General features: G+C 35.8%; 1 protein-coding gene across 1 annotated transcript in view; it reads right to left on the reverse strand.

The window, feature by feature from the left end:
• ddr2l (discoidin domain receptor family, member 2, like) overlaps positions 1–21,900 on the reverse strand; it is a 51,720-nt gene that overhangs the window by 2,365 nt on the left and 27,455 nt on the right. Inside the window, exons 7-16 of the mRNA XM_067405916.1 lie at positions 20,767–20,953; positions 17,021–17,267; positions 16,204–16,299; positions 15,745–15,893; positions 12,088–12,292; positions 8,885–9,129; positions 7,809–7,936; positions 5,317–5,514; positions 4,129–4,363; positions 3,638–3,787 (exon numbers count right to left, since the gene is read on the reverse strand). Coding sequence (XP_067262017.1) covers positions 3,638–3,787; positions 4,129–4,363; positions 5,317–5,514; positions 7,809–7,936; positions 8,885–9,129; positions 12,088–12,292; positions 15,745–15,893; positions 16,204–16,299; positions 17,021–17,267; positions 20,767–20,953 — 1,840 coding nt within the window. The remainder of the gene's footprint in view (positions 1–3,637; positions 3,788–4,128; positions 4,364–5,316; positions 5,515–7,808; positions 7,937–8,884; positions 9,130–12,087; positions 12,293–15,744; positions 15,894–16,203; positions 16,300–17,020; positions 17,268–20,766; positions 20,954–21,900) is intronic.

The following is a 21,900-nucleotide window of genomic DNA, read 5'->3' on the forward strand; positions in this document are numbered from 1 at the left end:
GAAGATGACCTTTTGAAGACCAAATAATTTGCAATAATTTTTCATATTTCAATTTTTGTATTGAAAGTATGGTAAATACTAGGGGTGTGACGGGATTTCTCATCAAGGTGAAAAGCTGTCTCGCGATATTACCATGATGGAGAACGAGGGTGAACTTAAGTTAGAATATGCCACCACTACGTTTAAATTATTCCTCCACTGTCATTTTGCTTTTTATAGAAATAAAAACCATTTAATTCATTTGGATAATGCTTCAATCCCATCCAGCTCATCCAACACGAGCTGAAAAGTCGTACGTAGTGCAGCAGGAATCAAGAGCTCACTGATCACATGACGAGAGTAAGTGACGAGATGACTGACAAGACCATGGCAGAGGATTCGTTGCACAACAGAGCCTAAGCGTCTGACAAATGTCTTGTCTTGTAGAATGTGCCCTCAGCACTGCCGCTCCCTATTATTCACAGAGTATGCTCAATCTCGAAAGCGAAAGTAAAATGTGAGTGCGCATTCAAACGCACGTTTAAAAGCGGCTCCCTGATGCATGCAAATATCTCCCAATATGAAAGCTATCTTCAGCTGGGCTGTGTAGGTGTACCCATCTCTCAGCTCTGTATCATGCTTAAAGAAAAATTTGGTCTCTATTTGCACTTTGAATATTTAGAGTACTGATTATGGTTGCACTTATTGTTTGCACTTAACTCTATGAGGTCTGAAAACAAGCCGGCGCGTTTTGCAGGATTTTTTTCACATTGCAGCAAAACAGACTTAAAATACTCTGTCATTTCTTGTCATAGAGACATAAGTAATTTATCAATTGAAATTATAGAATGTCTTCTTTTATTTGTGTACACTCAGAGTAAAAACACAATGTTGTGCTTTTTGTAAAATAAAGAAAACTAACATGATGCGTGATCTCTCCTCTCCCTCTGAACGAACTCCAATCTGATAGTTCTCAGAAAATGGACTGTAACTTATGAATACTAATGAAAAAAAAAATGACACTTACGTCTAAAGAAACATTGAAATGTCAGGTTTTAAATCGTGCAAGTCAAAAACAAACCTTCTGTGTTTATGTAATCTGTATGAAAATAGAGCCATGTCAGAAGTCCGTGATTCAGCTCATTACCCGCTAATGCGGCCACGCCCACGGAGCCAGTGCTACAGAGTGCCCCAAGGATGACGCGTTTTTGTAGGCCAACCCGGAAGTTAGCACGGGTTCCCTCGACTGAAAGCCTATTCATTTTTCCCATAGACTTTTGGAAAATCGCAGAAAATAAGCTCTGTGTTTAACAAAGGGTTATGACACTTACACGTTTTGTCTATCAAGATAATCTTTACAAGTTAACACAACATTTATAGATTTTGAAGCCTAAATAAAGTTGTCAGATATAAAAGGCTAACAGTAGGCTATAAACGGACTACAGCACACCATGGTCGCGGATCAACGTCACCACCACCAAGCTTCTTTAAACTTTATTTAGAAAACAACTTTATTTAAAAACATGCTAGCTGATTATGATCTGCGCTGTGTATGAATACTTTTCCACTTTTTCATTAGAAATGCTGTCCAAATGTCCCGTTTTTAATGATGACGTCTAAAGTCACCGCCAAAGGAAGTAGTCCCTTTTAGCAATTTGTTAGCAACCGCCGATTTGAAGACGCAGTAAAAGTTTAAAAAAATCACAAGTGGGTTATAACTGGTGTGTTTTATGTCATAGATCAAAACCTGAAAGTATTTAGAGGCTTTGTTAACCACAGACCTTATTTCAGGCGATTTAGCAAAAATCCATTCAAAAAACCCAAAGACTTTATGGCGTTGGAACCGGAAGTCCTAAAATGCTAACTCGCTTCTGGGTTTTGCCTACAGAAATGTGTCATCCCTGGGGCACTCTATTCAGAGGCAAATTCAGAGGCAATACATGCATTTGTCATCTCAATCGTGTATTTATTGTCTTGAAAAGTGTTTATTTGGATGTTAAAGCAATGGTTAGCGATCTCTAGAAGACATGCAGTTAGTTCCTAGTTCCTTTTTCTTCTTCATATGAATTTGTGGCCTAAAGGTGTACAGATAGCGCCCTCCGGCTGCAAGTATGAATTAAAAACACCATTCCAGAAATGTCCTCTTCTTCTTTAGAATAATGTGTGGACTAAATGTGCACAGAGAGCGCCCTCCGGCTGCAAGTATGAATTAAAAACACAGTATCCAGCACTCATAGTGATGACAATAAATATTACTTCTCTGTATAGAAAATTGACATAACATATAAGAATCCATCAATATTTCTCCAAATGTGCATGCTTTTAAGCTAAAAGCCTATATGAAATGTCATAGAGGTAACATAATTGTTCAGACACTTTGCATCACAGAAATACATTATATTTTAAAGAATATAATAGAATACCATTATTTTAAATTGTAATATTTCACAGTATTGCTGTTTATGATGAGCTGAGACATAATTACAGAGGGTTTTTTCACAGCCTACCTGACTGAAAGGCCTCATTAATATGCAAGTCATTTCAGGTCATTATTATTTGATTCTTTTGTCTTCTCAGGTGTAAATGGCCCATTATTCATGATCATTCACGCCTCCATGTATACTGTGTTTCTTGACAAAAAGTGTCTTACAAAAACTAAATCAATATATTGTCTTATATGAAGGAGTAGGCAGCATAATTTTTACATAATTCTGAAGCAAAAACTCTAGTCTACAACCTCCAATAAAAGTCTTGTGAACAAAGATTTAATATACTTTTTTTTGCCTTATTTCAGTGACTTAAGTTTTTTGTTTTTTTCAATAACCACGCATAAACATTATTCCTTCAAAAATACAAACATGTACATACATGTTCCTCACATATTATTGTAGCCTAGTTTGTGCTGAATACAGTGTAATGACACTTTTGTCATTTATATGTTTATGAACAACTGAAAAAAGCACAAATGTCAGGGCATGCCAAAACTTCTCCAAGCCCCAAATCAGCCTCAGACTCCAGAGGGTTAATAAGACTAAAAGAAAACTGTTATTCATTTTTATTTATACTATTTTGATTTTTGTTGAAAGGAGGTCAGTTAGGAGGTCAAACGTTGTAGAAGCTCATAATTCAAGTACAGTAAGGTCTGAGGAGACTCGTTAAATCATACAGGAGAGAAGCCAGTCAGTTGTGTTTGTGGCAAAACCTATGCATATGATATTTCATACTCAGAAAGTAGAACTGAAATGACATTCATTATAAGATGACATTTCAAATGTACCTGGAGGCTATTTTTCTAGTCATGTATTTCATCATTGAGGATTTCTTAAAAATATCTTGTCTCGTCTCGTACGTGGGAAGTTTGGTCCCATCAACGAGGCACGCAAAAATTACAGTCACGTGGCTCTTAGACGGTAAGATTTTCTTTGACTGTCTTTTTGTGCTCGCGATCTTCTAACATTACACTCTGACACACCGTATTTACGTGTATCCTATTGTTGCGGGTGTACTATTGACATGTAAAAATCTAGAGTCTACTCTAGATTCTAGACCATGAATATAAGACAAACCTATTTTTCAAGATGTATTTCTAAGAACTTTTCTAAAAACTTTGCCTTATATTCAGAACAATGCAATAAGTTGAACTTTGCCATGTGTGTACCTGTCTCCCCTGGTTTCTGAAGAACTCGCCGGTGTTCTCGATGACCTGTTCATCAGACAGCAGGCTGTAGGGCTGCTCCTTACATAAAGTGAAGATCTCCCACAGAGTTACTCCAAATGCCCACACATCACTAGCTGTTGTGAACTTCCCCTAGAAAACACACACATGTAACCCATAATGCAATGATACAAAGAAATCAAGCCACTGCAGACAGATGTTGTCCACCCAACAGTTAATGGATTTGGAATAATTCATACACTACTGCTCAATTCTTTGATTAATAAAGTTCAAAAGAATAGCATTTATTTCAAAAAGAAATCTTTTGTACCATTATAAATGTCCTTCCTTTCACTTTTTATCAATTTAATGCATCCTTGCTGAATAAAACTAATAGTTTCTTTAAAAAAGAAAATCTTACTGACCCCAAAAGTTTGAACAGTAATGTACATGCATGTGCCTTTGCTTTTATAAACCGCTTTTCTTTCCCTCACCAGTAGGATGCTCTCCCAGGCCATCCAGCGTATAGGCAGCACAGCACGCCCCTGTATACGATAGTAATCACTACTGTACAAGTTTCTGCTCATGCCAAAATCAGAGATCTTAATGGTGAGATGGCGGTCCAGGAGGCAGTTCCGTGTAGCCAGATCCCGATGCACAAAGTTCAGAGAAGCCAAGTACTTCATCCCAGAAGAGATCTGCACTGACATGTGCAACAAGTCAGCGATGCTGCAAAGAAACAGAAATAAAAGAGTCTAAAACATGACTTTGAATCACTATCAAATTCAACTGGCACCACTTCTGAAAAGAGATTTGAAAGCTATCAGGGAGAGGGACATTTTCAGCAAATAATTGAAATTTTGATCTTTTTTTCATATCATTTGGCTTCAGAAGACTTTGAATACAATGCTCAATTGATATGGATATCAATTATGGTGCTTTTTTCTTTTTCTTTTTGGAGCTCAAAAGCCCCAGAACATTCAATTTCAATGTATGGAAAAATGTATTTTGTGTGAAACTGTGTTGTTATTGTTATCTAAAACTATTAAAATGGTTTTCGTTATTTGCAATAAAGCTGAAATAAAACATAATTATTAGAATTAAAAAAAAAAAAAAATGAAACTTAAGTGCTAAAATCACTAAATCTACAGTAAAACTGAAATAAATAAATGAAAGCTAAATAGACATGACAAAATTACTAAAACTTAAACTAAAACTAAAATATACAAATAAAATCAAATGCAAAATATTAATGAATACTATAATAACACGTGTTAAACAGAAAGAACACAGGTTTGGAGCAACATGAGGGTGAGTAAAAGATACAAAAGTTTTCCCTTTTGAGCTAGTATTTGGTTGTTAAAATCATATTGCAGGTTCTAATTTTAAAAAGTAGGTTTTTATTTTGGGTTTTCAAAAAGGAACAGATAAAAATCATGTATTGTTCATACATTATTATTACGACTTGAAGACTCGAGAGGTCCTGGCTTCATTTGAACCCTGTAATCTGAAACATTTCCATCATAAACTGAGAGCTGACTTGAAACTTGAAGGTTAAGTTGAAGAATTCAAAAGGTTAAGAATGTTAAGCTTGACTCTGACTTGTAGAATAGCGATATCGACCCCTGTCTGGAGATGAAAGTCTGTACTTGTCAGGGTTCTTCATAATGACGGACACACACCTGACAGACGGAATGTTGTTGGCATGTGTGAGTGTGCTCTCCATCTCTCTCTGGGACAGGAACATGTTGAGGTCTCCGTTCTCCATGTACTCCGTCACCATGCAGAGCGGGTCGGAGCTCACACACACGCACAGCAGCTGAATGATGTTTGGGTTATTCAGACGCGACATGATCTTTATCTCCTTCAGGAAGTCATTTCTACACAGAAAAAAGTCAGAAGTTATCATGGGATCAGGTGAAAGATTAAAGGTTATCATCCATCACGAAATATTGATGTGGAAATAATACTGAATAGTGAAAATGACTGATGACTATTTATTCTGAAACAATTTTATGGAGGACTTATTAGGTACACCTTTCTAGTACTGGGTTGGACCCCCTTTTGCCTTCAGAACTGCCTTAATTCAACAAGATGCTGGAAACATTCCTCAGAGATTTTGATTCATATTTACATGATAGCATCGCACAGTTGATGCAGATTTGTCAGTTGCACATCCATACACGTTATCCTGCTGGAAGTAGCCATCAGAGGATGGTACACTGTGGTCATAAAGGGATGGACGTGGTCAGCAACAATACTCAGATAGGCTGTGGTGTTTAAATGAAGCTCAGTTGGTACCAAGGGTCCAACAGTGTGCCAAGAAAATATCCACCATTACACCACCAGCACCTATCTGAACTGCTGATGTAAGGCAGGATGGATCCATGTTTTCATGACCTTACGATCTGAATGTTGCAGCAGAAATCGAGACTCATCAAACCAGGCAATGCTTTTCCAATCTCATATTGTTCAATTTTGGTGTCTCGTGTGAACTGTAGCCTCAGTTTCCTGTTCTCAGCTGACAGGAGTGGCACCGGTGTGTCTTGTGCTGCTGTAGATCATCTGCTTCAAGGTTGGATGTGTTGTGCATTCAGAGATGCATTTATCCTTCTAAATATTAAATTATTTGAATGATTTCTTCAATGTATGTTAAAGCATTTATTTTCCTTTTCTTCTTCAAACACTAGAGAATAATGATGAATAATGTCTGTATCTCTTACTGTGAGAGGGAACATGTTATCAGTATGTTTTGGGGAAGTATCCTGTTCAGTCAACTTCAACCTTGAAGAAGCTATGTATCTGTGTATGTGAGCTAGTATTTTTTGTTTTTTGACCCTTTATTGGAGAGGTGGACAAACTGGTGCCCAGAAATGCATATATGCGACTAGAGTTGTCAAAAGTACCGAGTTCGATACCAATCTGTACCGAAATTTTAAAAAATGTGACGCTTTGAGCGCTGTTGAGTGGATTTGTAAACACATCTGATTGGCATTGTGTTAATGCACTCATCAGATACGTCTGTGATTGGCTACAATGATCAATGCATGGAAGTGTTTGAATTTTAAAACGTTTTGAAAGCATGTGTCTATAAGTGGACTGGTCTGCAATAGATGCCTGCTTTCAAACGATCCCATGCATACTGTATCTGTGTAAGCGCTTGGAGAAGAGCTTCATTGATGATTATTTACAATATTTTTGAAGCGTTGATTGTTGTAGCCAATCACAGACATATCCGATGAGCTGTGAACACAATGGCCAATCAGAGGTGTTTACGAATACCCTCAACAGCACTCAAAGCGTCACATTTTTTACATTTCAGTACCGACTAGGAAGTCGATACTTTTGACAGCTCTATATGTAAACCATGGTCTTGGTGTTGCCCGGATAATCGTTGGAGATATGCTTCTGCCTATCAATGTGTAGACATTTCTTAGCCAATCAGAATCATTCAACCTGAAGTAATGACGTAGTTAGCGGACTCTGTTAGAGTATAACTGCTGCTGCTTGAATGTGTATGTAGAGCGGCCTACAAACTCCTTGCTGAGTATTGAAGCTGACCTCTGCTGATGAAACTGCAAATTACTATTCAGTAAAATTTTCTTCAATTGACTGCACTTCGGACTCCGGGTCTTCATTCATCAAATATGGTCTTTGGGTCCTTAACTGTAAATTCTCCTATGCCTTTCTATCAGCTCGAACCAGTCTGGATATTCTCTTCTGACCTCTGGCATCAACAAGGCATTTTCTCCCCCACAGAACTGCCACTTACTGGATAATTTCTCTTTTTCGGACCATTCTCTGTAAACCCTAGAGATGGTTGTGGCATGAAAATCCCAATAGATCAGCAATTTCTGAAATACTCAAACCGGCCCGTCTGGCATTAACAACCATGCCACTTTCAAAGTCACTTAATTCACTTTTCTTGCCCATTCTGATGCTCAGTTTGAACTTCAGCAAATCATCTTGACCATGTCTACATGCCTAAATGCATTGAGTTGCTGCCATGTGCCAATCAATTTTATTCCAACCAAACAAAACACATCCTAATTACATAACCACTTCTGAACTTTTAAGCAGGAACTTCCCAGAAATACTTAAGGCAGCTTCATCCATGATGCATCTTTTCTATCAAATATTAGTTGGTTTTTGATTGTTTGTTTGTGTTTCAAACCTGGCATTGCTGGTGGCATCCGCTCTGAGTTGTTTAACTGCTACCAGCACCGGCCTGCCCTCCTGCTCCGGTAACGGTGCACCCTCTCCCAGAAACTCTGCCAAACCTTCGGCTTCACACAAATGTACCTGAAAACAGCAACGCCAGCAGACGAGAGTATGAACATATGTGAACTATTATGAAAACGAAAACACACTTGCATGGGCTCCTCTAACAACAAAAATACCATAACGTACTATTGTATTATCATGCTATATTTTGATTGCAAAATGTGTCACGGTACCAGCATATACACTACCATTCAAAAGTTTAGGATCAGAATGTTTTTTCAATACTTCAAATTAGCAAGGATGCATTAAATTGATCAAAAGTGACAATTATGACATGAATGTTACAAAAGATTAATCAAAGAATCCTTAATTATCTCAAAAATATTAAGCGGCACAACTATTTTCAGCACTGATGATAATAAGAAATGTTTCTTGAGCAGCAAATCAGCACATTAGAATGATTTCTGAGGGATCATGTGACACTGAAGACTGGAGTAATGATCCTGAAAATTCAGCTTTGCATCACAGGAATAAATTATATTTTTAAACATTCAAATAAAAAACTATTTAAATTGTAATAATATTTCTCAATATTACTGTATTATTGCCAAAATTAAACTTTTGAATGGTAGTATATAATATCATAGTGCTATGGTATTATTATTATCTGCTACCATGGGGTCGCCATAGTAACAGAATCAGGTTCAACTGAACTAAAAAGTATTAGTAACACTATTGCAAAAAAAAAAAAAAAAAAAAATCTTTGGGTCTCACTCTAGATTTCCAATGTTTTTCTTAATAAAGCCATACATAACAGTCATGTGTGGTCACTAATAACAGGGTCTTCTGGGAAACACTCAAACACTCAGGCATTGCAGTAGTGTTTGTTTAAAACACAGGGAAAACAGTGTGTGAAGAGATCCCAACTAACTCAGAATAAAAGACAACCCAAGAACATCCAGACGTGAGTATATGACAACAACAGAAGCGGCTATAAACCTCCCACTGTGGTTCATCTAGACTCACCTCACCAAACTGGCCCTCTCCCAGTTTCTCTCTGAACAGCAGTCTCTCTCGAGGGAACTCGGCCACCGATATGTCCTTCCGCGTCAGGGAATCTACGGTGAGGGCCGGAACGGCGTACATGTTGCTGCCGGTGACGCCCTGCAGGCTAATGATGTCAGTTTCAGCGTAGTGCGGCACGCTGCTCTGAAAACACTGGTGTGGGGTACACAGGGTAACGTCGGGTTCGGCATATCCTCCGCTACAGGCTACAGAGAGAAAGAGAATTTATATCATGTAATTTATATCAACCCATTGTTTTTTATTTTTTAAGGATTAGTTCACTTCCGAATTAAAATTTCCTGATAATTTACTCACCCTCATGTCATCCAAGATGTTTCTGTCTTTCTTTCTTCAGTCGAAAAGAAATTAAGGTTTTTGAGGAAAATTTTTCCAGGATTTTTCTCCATATAGTGGACTTCAACAGTTACCAACAGGTTGAAGGTCCAAATATCAGTTTCAGTGCAGCTTCAAAGAGCTCTACATGATCCCAGACGAGGAATAAGAGTCTTATCTAGAGAAACGATCTGTCATTTTCTAAAAAAACCCCCCAAAAATTATATACTTTTTAAACACAAATGCACGTCTTGCACTAGCTCTGTGATGTGCCACACATTACGTAATCATGTTGGAAAGGTCACGTGTGACGTAGGTGGAAGTACCGAGCAAGTGTTTAGATCGTTTCGCTAGATAAGACCTTAATCCTTGTCTGGGATCATGTAGAGCTCTTTGAAGCTGCACTGAAACTGACATTTGGACATTGTTTTCCTCAAAACCCTTAATTTCTTTTCGATTGAAAAAAGACATGAACATCTTGGATGACATGGGGGTGAGTAAATTATCAGGGAATTTTAATTCTGAAGTGAATTAATCCTTTAATGCTAACACATTCTAATAAGGACTCATTAACTAACAATGATCAATATATATATTATATATATATATATATATATATATAAATATATATATATATATATATATATATCACAGTAGTTATTAACCTTTGTTAATGTTAGTTAAACAAATACAATTGTTCATTGTTTGTTCATGTTAGCTCAAATTCCACTATTATGGATATTACCTTTCATGTAGTGTGTAATATAGCTGTTTGTGAATGCAAAAGGTATGCAAAGTTTCAAAGAATAGAAGTGCGGGATAAATGAAGTTATTGTCTCCTAAAAGAAAGAATTCTGAACTGCCTGAAATTACTTCCTGCACAAATCTATGTAGATTTGTAACAAATTGCACAATGCCAGCCTATTGTCTTCATTGGCTGTCTGCGAACAACGTTTGGTTAATTTGGTTTACGTTTCCAACACGTACTGTAAGCAATAGACCAATCACATCAAACTGGGCCATCTGACCAATCAGAGCAGAGGAGGCTCTCAGAAGGCAGGAGTTTAGAGAGACAGAATAATTTATCGAACCGTTTCAGACACTATGAGAAAAGAGGTGATGCTGCAATGCATATTATGAGAAAATTTAAGTGGTTTTTGACCTTGGATGCAAGTAAACCTGTTGCAGAAGACCTCCAAAACAAAATTAGGAAATTTAAAATTGCATTATCTTCTTGCATTAAATTCTTTAGAAGTACTTTTCATGGCTAATTCATGTTAACTAATGCAGGTAACTAATATTATCAAATGGAGCTTTATTTTAAAGTGCTACCATTTTAGTATATCCTTCATTTCATGCATTATTTATTTACACATATCACCATATTTATTTTCTTATTTATCATCTATTTGTAATATTTCACATGCTGACAATCATGTCAATAAAGCTTTGTTGACTCTGAGAGTAAGTGAAAGAGGAAGAAAGAGAGACAGAAAAGCAGAAGATGAGAAGAGAGGAAAATATCAACTTTAGTCACTTTATTTCAACCAAAACAGTGAGTTGACCGGGTGCAAGAAACTGCAGGGTGTCAAAAAGGAACAAAGGAAAATCTAGCATCAATTCTTACCCTTGCAAAGTCCGTCTGTCTGGTAACAAGGTCAGATGAAGTTCATAGACTGCGAGCAAAGGCTAAAGAACGCTAGACTAGAGGAGGAAGAAAGGAAAAAGTGCATTGGCAGGCAGCATGCAAACTACTGAGGAAACAAGTGTCAATGAAACCAAGTTCATTTTAAAAGGGTGAAAGATAGAATTGAGAGAAAGAACAAGAGGTTAGTTTTAAAAAGGACATCATGGAGAGGTATATTCAGTGTTGGAAGTCTTCACAGTAGCTCTGGTCCAAAACCTAGCAGGCTACCTACCTAGGCATTATTTTTAGGATTCAAAGTTGATATCCTGACATGAAGGCTGCTCCATTAGGCAACAAAATTATGCTTATAGTCTTATAAAATGCATAGTTTTTGCTCAGATTATAAAACAATCTCAGAATGCTTTGCAAAATTAACATTAACATCTAGTGATGCAAATAAGGATTTTCCCTCACAAGTACTTATACTACTGTTCAAACGTTTGGGGTGAATACATTTAAAACAAAATAATAATAGTATTTTTATTAAGCAAGAATGCATTAAATTCATCAAAAGTGACAATTTTTTATGTTATAAAAGATTTCTATTTCAAATAAATGCTGCTCTTTTGCACTTTCTATTCATCAAAGAGTCCTGAACAACTGTATAATAGTGTATAAGCAGCAGCAAAACTGTTTTCAACATTGATAATAATAAGAAATGTTTCTTGAGCAGCAAATCAGCATATTAGAATGATTTCTGAAGGATCATGTGACCCTGAAGACTGGAGAAATGATGCTGAAAATTCAGCTTTGATCACAGGAATAAATTACATTTTAAAATATATTCACACAGAAAACAGTTATTTTAAACTGTAATAATATTTCACAATATTGCCGTTTTCTAATAGGTGCAGCTTCTTTCAAAATCATTAAAAAGTCTTACTGACCCCAAACGTTTGAAAGGTGGTGTATATACTAGCATAGATCTGATTATAAATGTAAAATATACTTTTTTATTCTTATTATCCATTGGATTAAGGCAATAGTTTTATATTGTGCCTTCCTTACATAATTTGCATAAATAATTACATAATTTGCAGTGATTCAAGCAATCAGTAGCCCATTTACTGATAAAAAATATTGAGGCAGCTCACTAGTGTTTGAGACTGAGCTAGTCTGTGTGCTTGTGTTTAATGAATGGTACCAGAAGCCTCTGCACTTTGAGACAGCTCTGGAAGTTTGTTCCTGAGCGCAGCGGGATCCTGATACTGGGGGTCCAGAAGGAAGATCCTCTCATAAGGGGGGTCGAGGGAGACGCGCGGGGGCACCGGGGGAGTCTGCAGGATTATAGTGTCGCTGCTAGAGGACAAACGCACAGTCACCTCCTCCTCCAAAATACGCCTGGGAGCCTAAGAGACAAATAGAGACAGACTTTTTGTATTACCATATTTTCCAAAAATAAAATGCACTGGGTCAAAATTGCATTGTTGAGAGAAAATAAATAAATTGCATCACTATACAAGTCACATTACAGAAATAATGTAAAATTCAGGTAAATTAATGAAAAAAATCCTTTAAATTTAACAGTATTCATAAAAGAACAGGAATGAAAAAAAAGGATAAAACAAAAAAATTAAGCTGCTTTTCCACCAAAATTACACAGAACAATTTGTCCCCCAGATTTGTTGCTGTCTGCATTTCCAACATGAAGATTAAGACCGATGACGTAGGACTGCAACGTAATTTCGTCCTCCGTATGTAAGCTTAATAAAGCCTGAACATAATTTTTAAACTCTGTTGATTCGAATAGCAAACAACTCTTACTGCACGCAACATTAAAAATGGTGGTTGCAATAAAATGCTGCGTGGAGTCAACCAATCAAAATGCTGTGTGAACCAATCAGCATGTAAAAGTAAACAAATAGATTTAAAGCAAAAATTAAACTACCGTTGTGTGGGAAATACGCTATACAAATAAAATTGAGCTCACATACCTCTCTCATTCTCCACAAATCCATATATGGCTGCTTTGAGCATGTTTAGCATGCTTGAAGTTAACTCAATTATGTAAGTCACTTTGGAATATGAACTACAGGCACGTTTCAGGGGATAAAAAAAAGAAGAAGAAGCTACTTCTATGCCAGAAAACACATTTTATATTTTTTCCTTTGGTGGGAGGGCTAATATATTTTAGGCAAACATTTTTTGGTTAAAGGTGCCCTAGAACCAGTTTTTACAAGATGTAATATACAGTGCCCTCCACAATTATTGGCACCCTTAGTAAATATGAGCAAAGGTGGCTGTGAAAATAAATCTGCATTGTTTATCCTTTTGATCTTTCATTAAAAAAAAAAAAAAAAAATTCTAACCTTTCATAGAAGTAAAACAAATGAAAGTGGGGGGAACTCACATTAGGAAATAAATGTTTTTCTCCAACGTTGGCCACAATTTCTGGCACCCCTAGCAATTATTATGAGTAAAATATCTCTGAAGCATATTCCCATAAATATTTGCATTTTTTAGCACACCAGGGTGATCATGAACATGAAATTGTCCAGCCATGACTTCCTGTTCTACATGAGTATAAACATGAGGAAACACAAAGGCCAAATTCCCTTAATCATTCATCACAATGAGTAAAACCAAACAATATAGTTCTGATTGTTGAGCTTCACAAAACAGAAAGTGGCTGTAAGAAAATAGCTAAAGCATTGAAAATCCCCATTTCCACTATCAGGGCAATAATTAAGAAGTTCCAATCAACTAAACATATTACAAATCTGCCTCGAAGAGGACGTGTGTCTTAATCATCCTAATGTGAAGTGAGGAGGAAAGTTTGAGTGGCCAAAGACTCTCCAAGGATCACAGCTGAAGAATTACACAGATTATTTTAGTCTTGAGTGTCAGAAAGCCTTAAAAAAAAAAAAAAAAAAAAAGATCAAACAGCACCTACATCCCCACAAGTTGTTCGGAAGGGTTTCAAGAAAAATCCTCTGCTCTCATCCAGAAACAATCTCCTGCATATTCAGTTGTCAGACATGATTGGAACTTCAAATGGGACCGGCTTCTATGGTCAGATGAACCTAAAAAAGAGCTTTTTGGCAACAAACCCACCAGATGGGTTTGGTGCAAACATAGATAAAAAAGTACCCCATGCCCACGGTTAAATCTACTGCTGGATCTTTAATGTTGTGGGACTATATTTCTGCTGGAAGTCCTGGAAATCTTGTTCAGATATATGGTATCATGGATTCTAGCAAATACCAATAGATAAAATTCAAAACCTGACCGCTTCTGCTAGAAATCCTATAATGAGCCATGGTTGGATCTTCCATTAGGACAATGATCCAAAACAAACATCAAAACCAACACAAAAATTTGTCAATGAGCACAAAATGAAGCTTCTGCCATGGTCTTACCAGTTCCCTGACCTGAACCCTAAAGAAAATGAGTGAAGTGAACTGAAGAGAAGAAGCACCAACATGGACCTGGAATCTGAAGGATCTGGAGAGATTCTGCATTAAGGAATGGTCTCTGATCTCTTGTCAGGTGTTCTCCAAACTCATCAGGCTGCCAGCCGCCTTTGCTCATAATTAATAAGGGTGCCAATAATTGTGGAGGGCACTGTAAGTCTAAGGTGTCCCCTGAATGTGTCTGTGAAGTTTCAGCTCAAAATACCCCATAGATTTTTTTTAATAATTTTTTTTAACTGCCTATTTTGGGGTATCAGTAACTATGTGCCAATTCAGGCTGCGGCCCCTTTAAATCACACTCTCCCTGCCCCCCGAGCTCTCGACTATAATACAGCGCATTTACAAAGTTCACACAGATAATATAACCCTCAAAAGGTTCTTTACAAGATCCTCGTCATGCATACTGCATGCATGCGTCGGATCATGTGAGTATAGTATGTATTTGGATATTTACATTTGATTCTGAATGAGTTTGATAGTGCTTCGTGGCTAAAGCTAACATTACACACTGTTGGAGAGATTTATAAAAAATGAAGCTGTGTTTATGAATTATACAGACTGCAAGTGTTTAAAAATGAAAATAGCGACGGCTCTCTTGTCTCTGTGAATACAGTAAGAAATGATGGTAACTTTAACCACATTTAACAGTACATTAGCAACATGCTAACGAAACATTTAGAAAGACAATTTACAAATATCACTAAAAATATCATGTAATCATGGATCATGTCAGTTATTATTGCTCCATCTGCCATTTTTCGCTATTGTCCTTGCTTGCTTACCTAGTCTGATGATTCAGCTGTGCACAGATCCAGACGTTCTGCCCTTGTGTAATGCTTGAACATGAGCTGGCATATGCAAATATGGGGGGCGTGCATATTAATGATCCCGACTGTTACGTAACAGTCGGTGTTATGTTGAGATTCGCCTGTTCCTCGGAGGTCTTTTAAACAAATGAGATTTACACAAGAAGGAGGAAACAATGGTGTTTGAGACTCACTGTATGTCTTTTCCATGTACTGAACTATTGTTATTCAACTATGCCGAGGTAAATTCAACTTCTCATAGACGTCACATCTTCAAACTCAGCTATGCTCATCTTTTCAGTAAGGTAGACCAAGGTACTTTACACTACTCAAATATTGGTAGCACACCCATATATATCCTATGTACTATTATAGTAATTAAAATAACTGGGTAATAGCTAAGTACTAACCCTGAACCTACCCCCAAAACTAACATTAACTCATTTAGTTACCTTTTATTACACAGTCCTTTCGTAGCGAAGTACATGTAAGTGCACGTACGTGCAACCCAAATATTTCATCTATTGTTGAACAGCTTTATAATCCGTTGTATCAATACAAACACAACACACACAAACACACCTTCTCCATGACTTTGCACACATATTGGCACCACAGAATCAGGAAGATGATCACCACCAGCAGGAGAATAATAGTCACCAAACAGCCAATCAGAATCGATGTACTGCCCTCTTCAGGTGAGCCTGTCTTTGATGGTGTCGTCTGGTCCTCTGTCAAACACAGAAGGTTTATTAAAGTTCAAGTGAAGTGTGTAGAATGCAAGTTAGTACAGTAGTTAGGTGTATTCATTTAAAGTCAACAGGAAATTATGTACGCAACCCTTTTTACTTCCATAATGTGACACATTTCCTCCATTTGTATTAATCGGAAACTGACTGAATCATGAAAAACAGTCTCTATATGATTTGGTTGGACAAACATTTAATTTTCTTTGGAATAACATGTATTAAGAAAGTTAATTGGTCAAAATTCTATCACATTTGGTTTCATTTTGACAATAAAAACACTGCAGCTCCTCACCTGCTTTTTGTGTAGTTTCTGATGTTTTGCCTCCAGTTCCTTCATATGAAGGAGGGGTCAACACTGGAGGCCTCTGGGTAGGAAGCACATTAGTTGCTGCAATGGAAAATAATTAAGTCACAGGAAATCACTAAATCTTAAATTAAACCCACTTTAAAATACCTTTATGACTCTAAATGTTAATAAGTAATTGGTCTCACTTGACTTCAAGACTATGAGGGATGCATGTATTTTCATAAGATGATTTTGAAAGAAATTAATACTTTTATTCAGCAAGGATGCATGCATTAAAGTGATCATAATTGCCAGTAAAGACATGTATTATGTTACACAAGATTTCTATTTCAAATAAATGCTGTTATCACAATTTCCACAAAAAAATTAAACTGTTTTCAACATTGATAATAATAAGAAATGTTTCTTGTGCAGCAAATCAGCATATTAAATTTTTTTCTGAAGGATCATGTGACACTGAAAACTGGAGTAATGATGCTGAAAATTCAGCTTTGATCACAAGAATAAATTACATTTTAACATATATTCAAAAAGAAAACAGTTCTTTTCATTTATAATAATATTTCACAATATTACTATTTTTACTGTATTTTTGATCAAATAAATGCAGCCTTGGAGAGATTAAAAGACTAAATAAATTAAAATATCTCACCTATCCCAAATTTTTGAACAACAGTGTAAGTGGAAATTAAGAAATTAGGAATGAAGATATGAAAAGCATTTCACAATTCTGGCTGTAATTTAATGAGGAAATACTCAGAATACCACTGGGAGGGAGAGGTGAGCTATTCTTATTTCATACCAGACTGAAATGAGATCTCGCTGAACATCATCCAAGTGTCAGCAAAGTAGAAGCGGCAGCGCAGAGCCGTCGCTGATCTGTGCTTTAACGGGATGGTCACATAACGAGCACTTGGGTTCCGGTCGTCTAGAACGGTGTGAAACTCCACCGGCTCTGCTTCCCACTCAGAAATGAGATGCAATTTAAACACACAGGACACGGATGAGAAGATCTTCACACCCCGAGAGAACATGTTATTACTGTGAACCTGTTAAAAAGAGGATAAATAAGCATCATTAACATTTAAAGCCTTTCTGTGTTCACTAGTATAAATCAACTTTCAATGTATTATAATCTGCACTACTTAAAGTCAACATGAATGACATTTATAACTCTTCTTTCATAAAGTGATATATTTCAAGTGAAAAGTTGGCATTGTGTTCACTTTCCAGTCCCTTGTGGACACACTACCTTTTTTTTTTTTTTTTTTAAATTAATACTTTTGAGCAAGGGTGCATGATAAGTCACGGTAAAGACATTTATAATGTTACAAAATATCTCTATTTTAAATATTTCAAAAAATATTTTTTGAAATGCAGCAAAAGAGACTTCTTTCAAAAACATAAAAAAATGAACTGACCCCAAACTTTTGGATGGTAAGTAAATCTTAATTAAATAAGATCAACTCTGATTTCATGCTGAATTTAAGATACTAAGCAACTAAAACAAAGTGCCCAAGCTTCAGTAAACATGTGATTTCTAATATAAAATCATTACTTCAAGATTAAGCACCGAAACCACACAGTCCAAAGACACTGACATGATTATATACAGACATCGTTAAGCATCGTTATTATGGTTTACAATCCAGCTCCAATATATAATTATGTGTTATTATGTGTGAAATACGGTGTATAATTAGTGCTACATTAAAGCTGTCATTCAACAAACACTTCAAAGCAAAATTTATTTATTTTATTTATTTAATTGCTTTTTTAAAAGAGGACAATGCACATTAATTAACACAAGAAACAAGTCTCCTATGTAAATGTGCCAGATTTAGCCATTCTGGCTATTTTTCATCTGCAGTCCCTGGCAGGTTGATGGTAAACACACAAACACACCAAAAAAAAAAAAAAAAAATGTACATACAAAACCAGAAGCAAACAAGAAACCATTATTTATGAAGACATATTTGATTATCCAATAACCTTTTATCATTTTAGAGAAAGAAGCAAGAGATGTAATATTTCTTAGTTCTATGGGTATAGTATTCCAAGTATATACTGCTCTATAAGAAAATACTGACTGCCCAAAAGCACTTCTTCTATGAGGTATTTTAAAGTCCCCTCTAGTAGTGGCTCTAGTAGATGAGTTAAATTTTTTTTAATAAATTCATTAAGTGGAGGTGGGGCCATACCATGCAAAATGTTATACACAAGTAAGATACCTGCAAATTTAATCATATTTTCCCAACTTAAAAACCCATATTTAGTTAAAATTTTACAATGGTGATATGAATTTTATCCAATATTTTCAAAGCCTGTTTACAGAGTCTTTCTAATGATTGTAGAGTAATCCTTCTTGTCTGTGTCCAACTGGTCAAACAGTAATTCGTATGTGATAAAATCGCATTTAGCATTAATAGCATTAATATATAAGCCTAAGTGGTTAAATTATCCCTAATATGTCTAAAATTTACCAAATTAAATTTAATTAATTAAAATAACTTTTTTTTAACTTGTTTTTTAAATGTAACTTGTGAATCAAGTACTATACCTAACTATTTATACTTATGAACCAGAGATAACCTTCAAATTATACACATTACAGATGATACCCAGAAAACATGTACATGGTTACTGGAATATTTTAGGTTCGGTACAAGTTCTGTCGACAGTGTTAGTGGCTGAATGTCAATTACAATAGAAAATAATTATGGTCATATATGGTCATAAATGAATAACATTGTCCCCACAGAGTTTCAAAATGAGATGTTAATTATTATACATACTACTATTTAAAAGATTAGGGTCAATAGGATTTTTTTTTAACAAAATTAATTCTATTATTCAACAAGGATGCATACAATTGATCAAAAGTAACAGTAAAGACTTTTATAATGTTACTCAAGATTTCTATTTCAAACAACAGCTGTTCTTTTGAACTTTCTGCTTATCAAAGAATTCTGAAAACTGTCCACAATATTAAGCAGCACAACTTTCAACATTGCTGCTCAAGAAACATTTCTTATTATTATCAAATTTGCATATTAGAATAATTTCTGAAGGATCATGTTACCGAAGCCTGGGGTAATATGCTGAAAATTCAGCTTTGATCACAGGAATAAATTACATTTTGAAAAATAAGATATATTCAAATAGTTATTTTAAAATGCAATAATATTTCACAACATAATGATTTTTACTGTATTTTTACCATTTAAATGCAGCATTGGTGAGCATAAGAGACTTCTTTTAAAAACATTTTAATAATTCAACTGAACAACAATGGTTTAAGTTTTTAATATGATATGTTCATATTAATATAATATATATGTAATATGTCATATATATGTAATATGTTATGTGATATGTTCAAGAATACCAAAAAAAAGGACTTTTGCATAATCAAAGATTCGTCCATCTAGAAAAGTGGCTCCAAAAGTTTTTTTTTACTAAATGATAAATTAAGTTCTTCAATAAAAGTACAAGGTTTAAAATTAGAGCTGGACAATATGACCTAAAATCAAAATCTCAATTAATTGAACATTTTTCCTTGATTACAATTATTTTTTCCTAATAAAAGAGTGCTCTGACACAACAGCTCACTTTCAGCAGTTATTTTATCCATGGTTCGTAACATTTCTTACAGATTTTTGCTCATTGTAAATCAGATAAATTACCAGTACCAGAACATTTATTTAAGTGCATTAATGAGAGCAATTGCGTGTGAATTAGTCATACCGTCTCTCTATTAAAGGTGCCGTAGAACGTCTTTTCAAAAGATTTAATATACGTCTAAGGTGTCCCCTGAATGTGTCTGTGAAGTTTCAGCTCAAAATACCCCATAGATTTTTTAATTCATTTTTTTAACTGCCTATTTTGGGGCATCATTAACTATGCTTAACTGGCTGTGCGGGCCATTTAAATCTCTCGCTCCCTGCCATCCAGCCCCACCCCCCCGGGTGTGGGTTGTAAGTAGTTACTTCAAAAGTAGAAAAGTATATGCTGTAACTGAGTTTCTAAGCTACTTTAGTGATAAATCACAGGACAGCGTTGACAACGAGTTTGTCAGCGCTGTCTCATTCTGTCTGCATGAGTGTTTGTGTGCCACAATGCATCAGTGCAGCAGCTTAGTATAATAATACACATCCGATGGTCTAAAATCGCTTGAATGTCCAAATTGACAAGCATTAAAACACATACAATTGACAAAGTTTAGTGAAGACGCAAGTGAAAGTGATCTGGCTTCAGGGCTGTGTGTGTTGACTCTACATTTGAGTACGCCTCCATGTTGCTTCCTTGCTGCTGACTGTACGGGGCTGAGTCACATGACTACATACGCAGTGGTATGTTTTTAAAACGAAAGTATTAACAAGATTTAAAAAACGAAATAACCGACATGGGAAATTACGTCGATTAGAGGTTCTGAATTTCAGTTTCAATTACTTTTCAATTAATCGCCCAACCCTTTTTAAACCGCTGGTCCTGTTTACTTCATTAGTGCCTTACTGTAACCACACACAGCTCTTCCTCCACTCTCACCTTCATAGAGGTGAAGTTTCGTTGTCTGTCAAACTGGAACTCCATCTCTACATATCCAGGGCCCAAGCTGTCGTTCCTCCAGCCCACGTAGTCGTATCCGGGCCACAACCGGTACTGTCTTCTCTGTACAAAATCATCCTGACCAATCACACCATCTGTCAGCTGACCCAGCCCCCCAGACAGCTTCCTGTGGGAACAGAGACAGACAGGAAGCACTTAGCTTTGGCCGAGGAGTGATTAGCATTCATTCTAGAACTTAAATACAATCTTGATTGTTCTGCAACAGAATGACCCTGAAAACTCCACAATTCCAAAGTTGGCTAGAACCGGAAAGACAGGAAAAAGAGGATATAGAATCAATGTGAAGAAACAGACAACCTGCAAACTATGTATAAAGCCTATTTAAAGTGATCGTTCACGAAAAATGTTTGTTTTTGTCAGCATGTACTCATGTTATTCCAAACCTGTACAACTTTCTTTCTTCAAATCATTAATGTTTTTTTATTATTATTATTTAAATGGTATTAACTATAGATGCACTGATAAATCGACCAATAATCGGTATCGGCCGATAGTTTAAAAACAGCTGATAGTCAGGGCTGATATATCCTGTCAATCAAAAGAGGGCAGGAAAATGTACTGAATTTCGGCTTTGTGTAAAGAAACTGCTAAGAAACCAGTTTGATGTTCAATATTAATAGTAATTATATGAATTAATAACATTCAGAAAGTTAAGAAATATTAATTTAGTTAATGTGTTTTAATATTAATTTGAGTAATGTGTTTGTTTATAACCGATAACAGTTACTCTGAAATTATGAAAGTTGATGAAACAAAGAGAATACACTTTTTATTTGCATTTTTTAAAAATATAATCTTTAAAAATAATTATTATTAATTATAATGAAATTATCATTAATTTAAAAGAAGGTATAAACGACAAAAGCCGTAAAACTATTGGAATCGTTGTCGGTATTGACATCGGCAGATATCACTCTGAATAACTGGCAATCGGCTATCGGCATCAGTGGAGAAATTTAGTATCAGTGCATCTCTAGTATCGACCAATATTAGATAATTAATTGTACAGATTTTACTGTACAAAAGTTTGGGGTTGGTAAGAAATTTCTTCTG

Source organism: Chanodichthys erythropterus, chromosome 13 (genome assembly GCF_024489055.1).
Source record: "Chanodichthys erythropterus isolate Z2021 chromosome 13, ASM2448905v1, whole genome shotgun sequence".
Lineage (NCBI taxonomy): Eukaryota > Metazoa > Chordata > Actinopteri > Cypriniformes > Xenocyprididae > Chanodichthys > Chanodichthys erythropterus.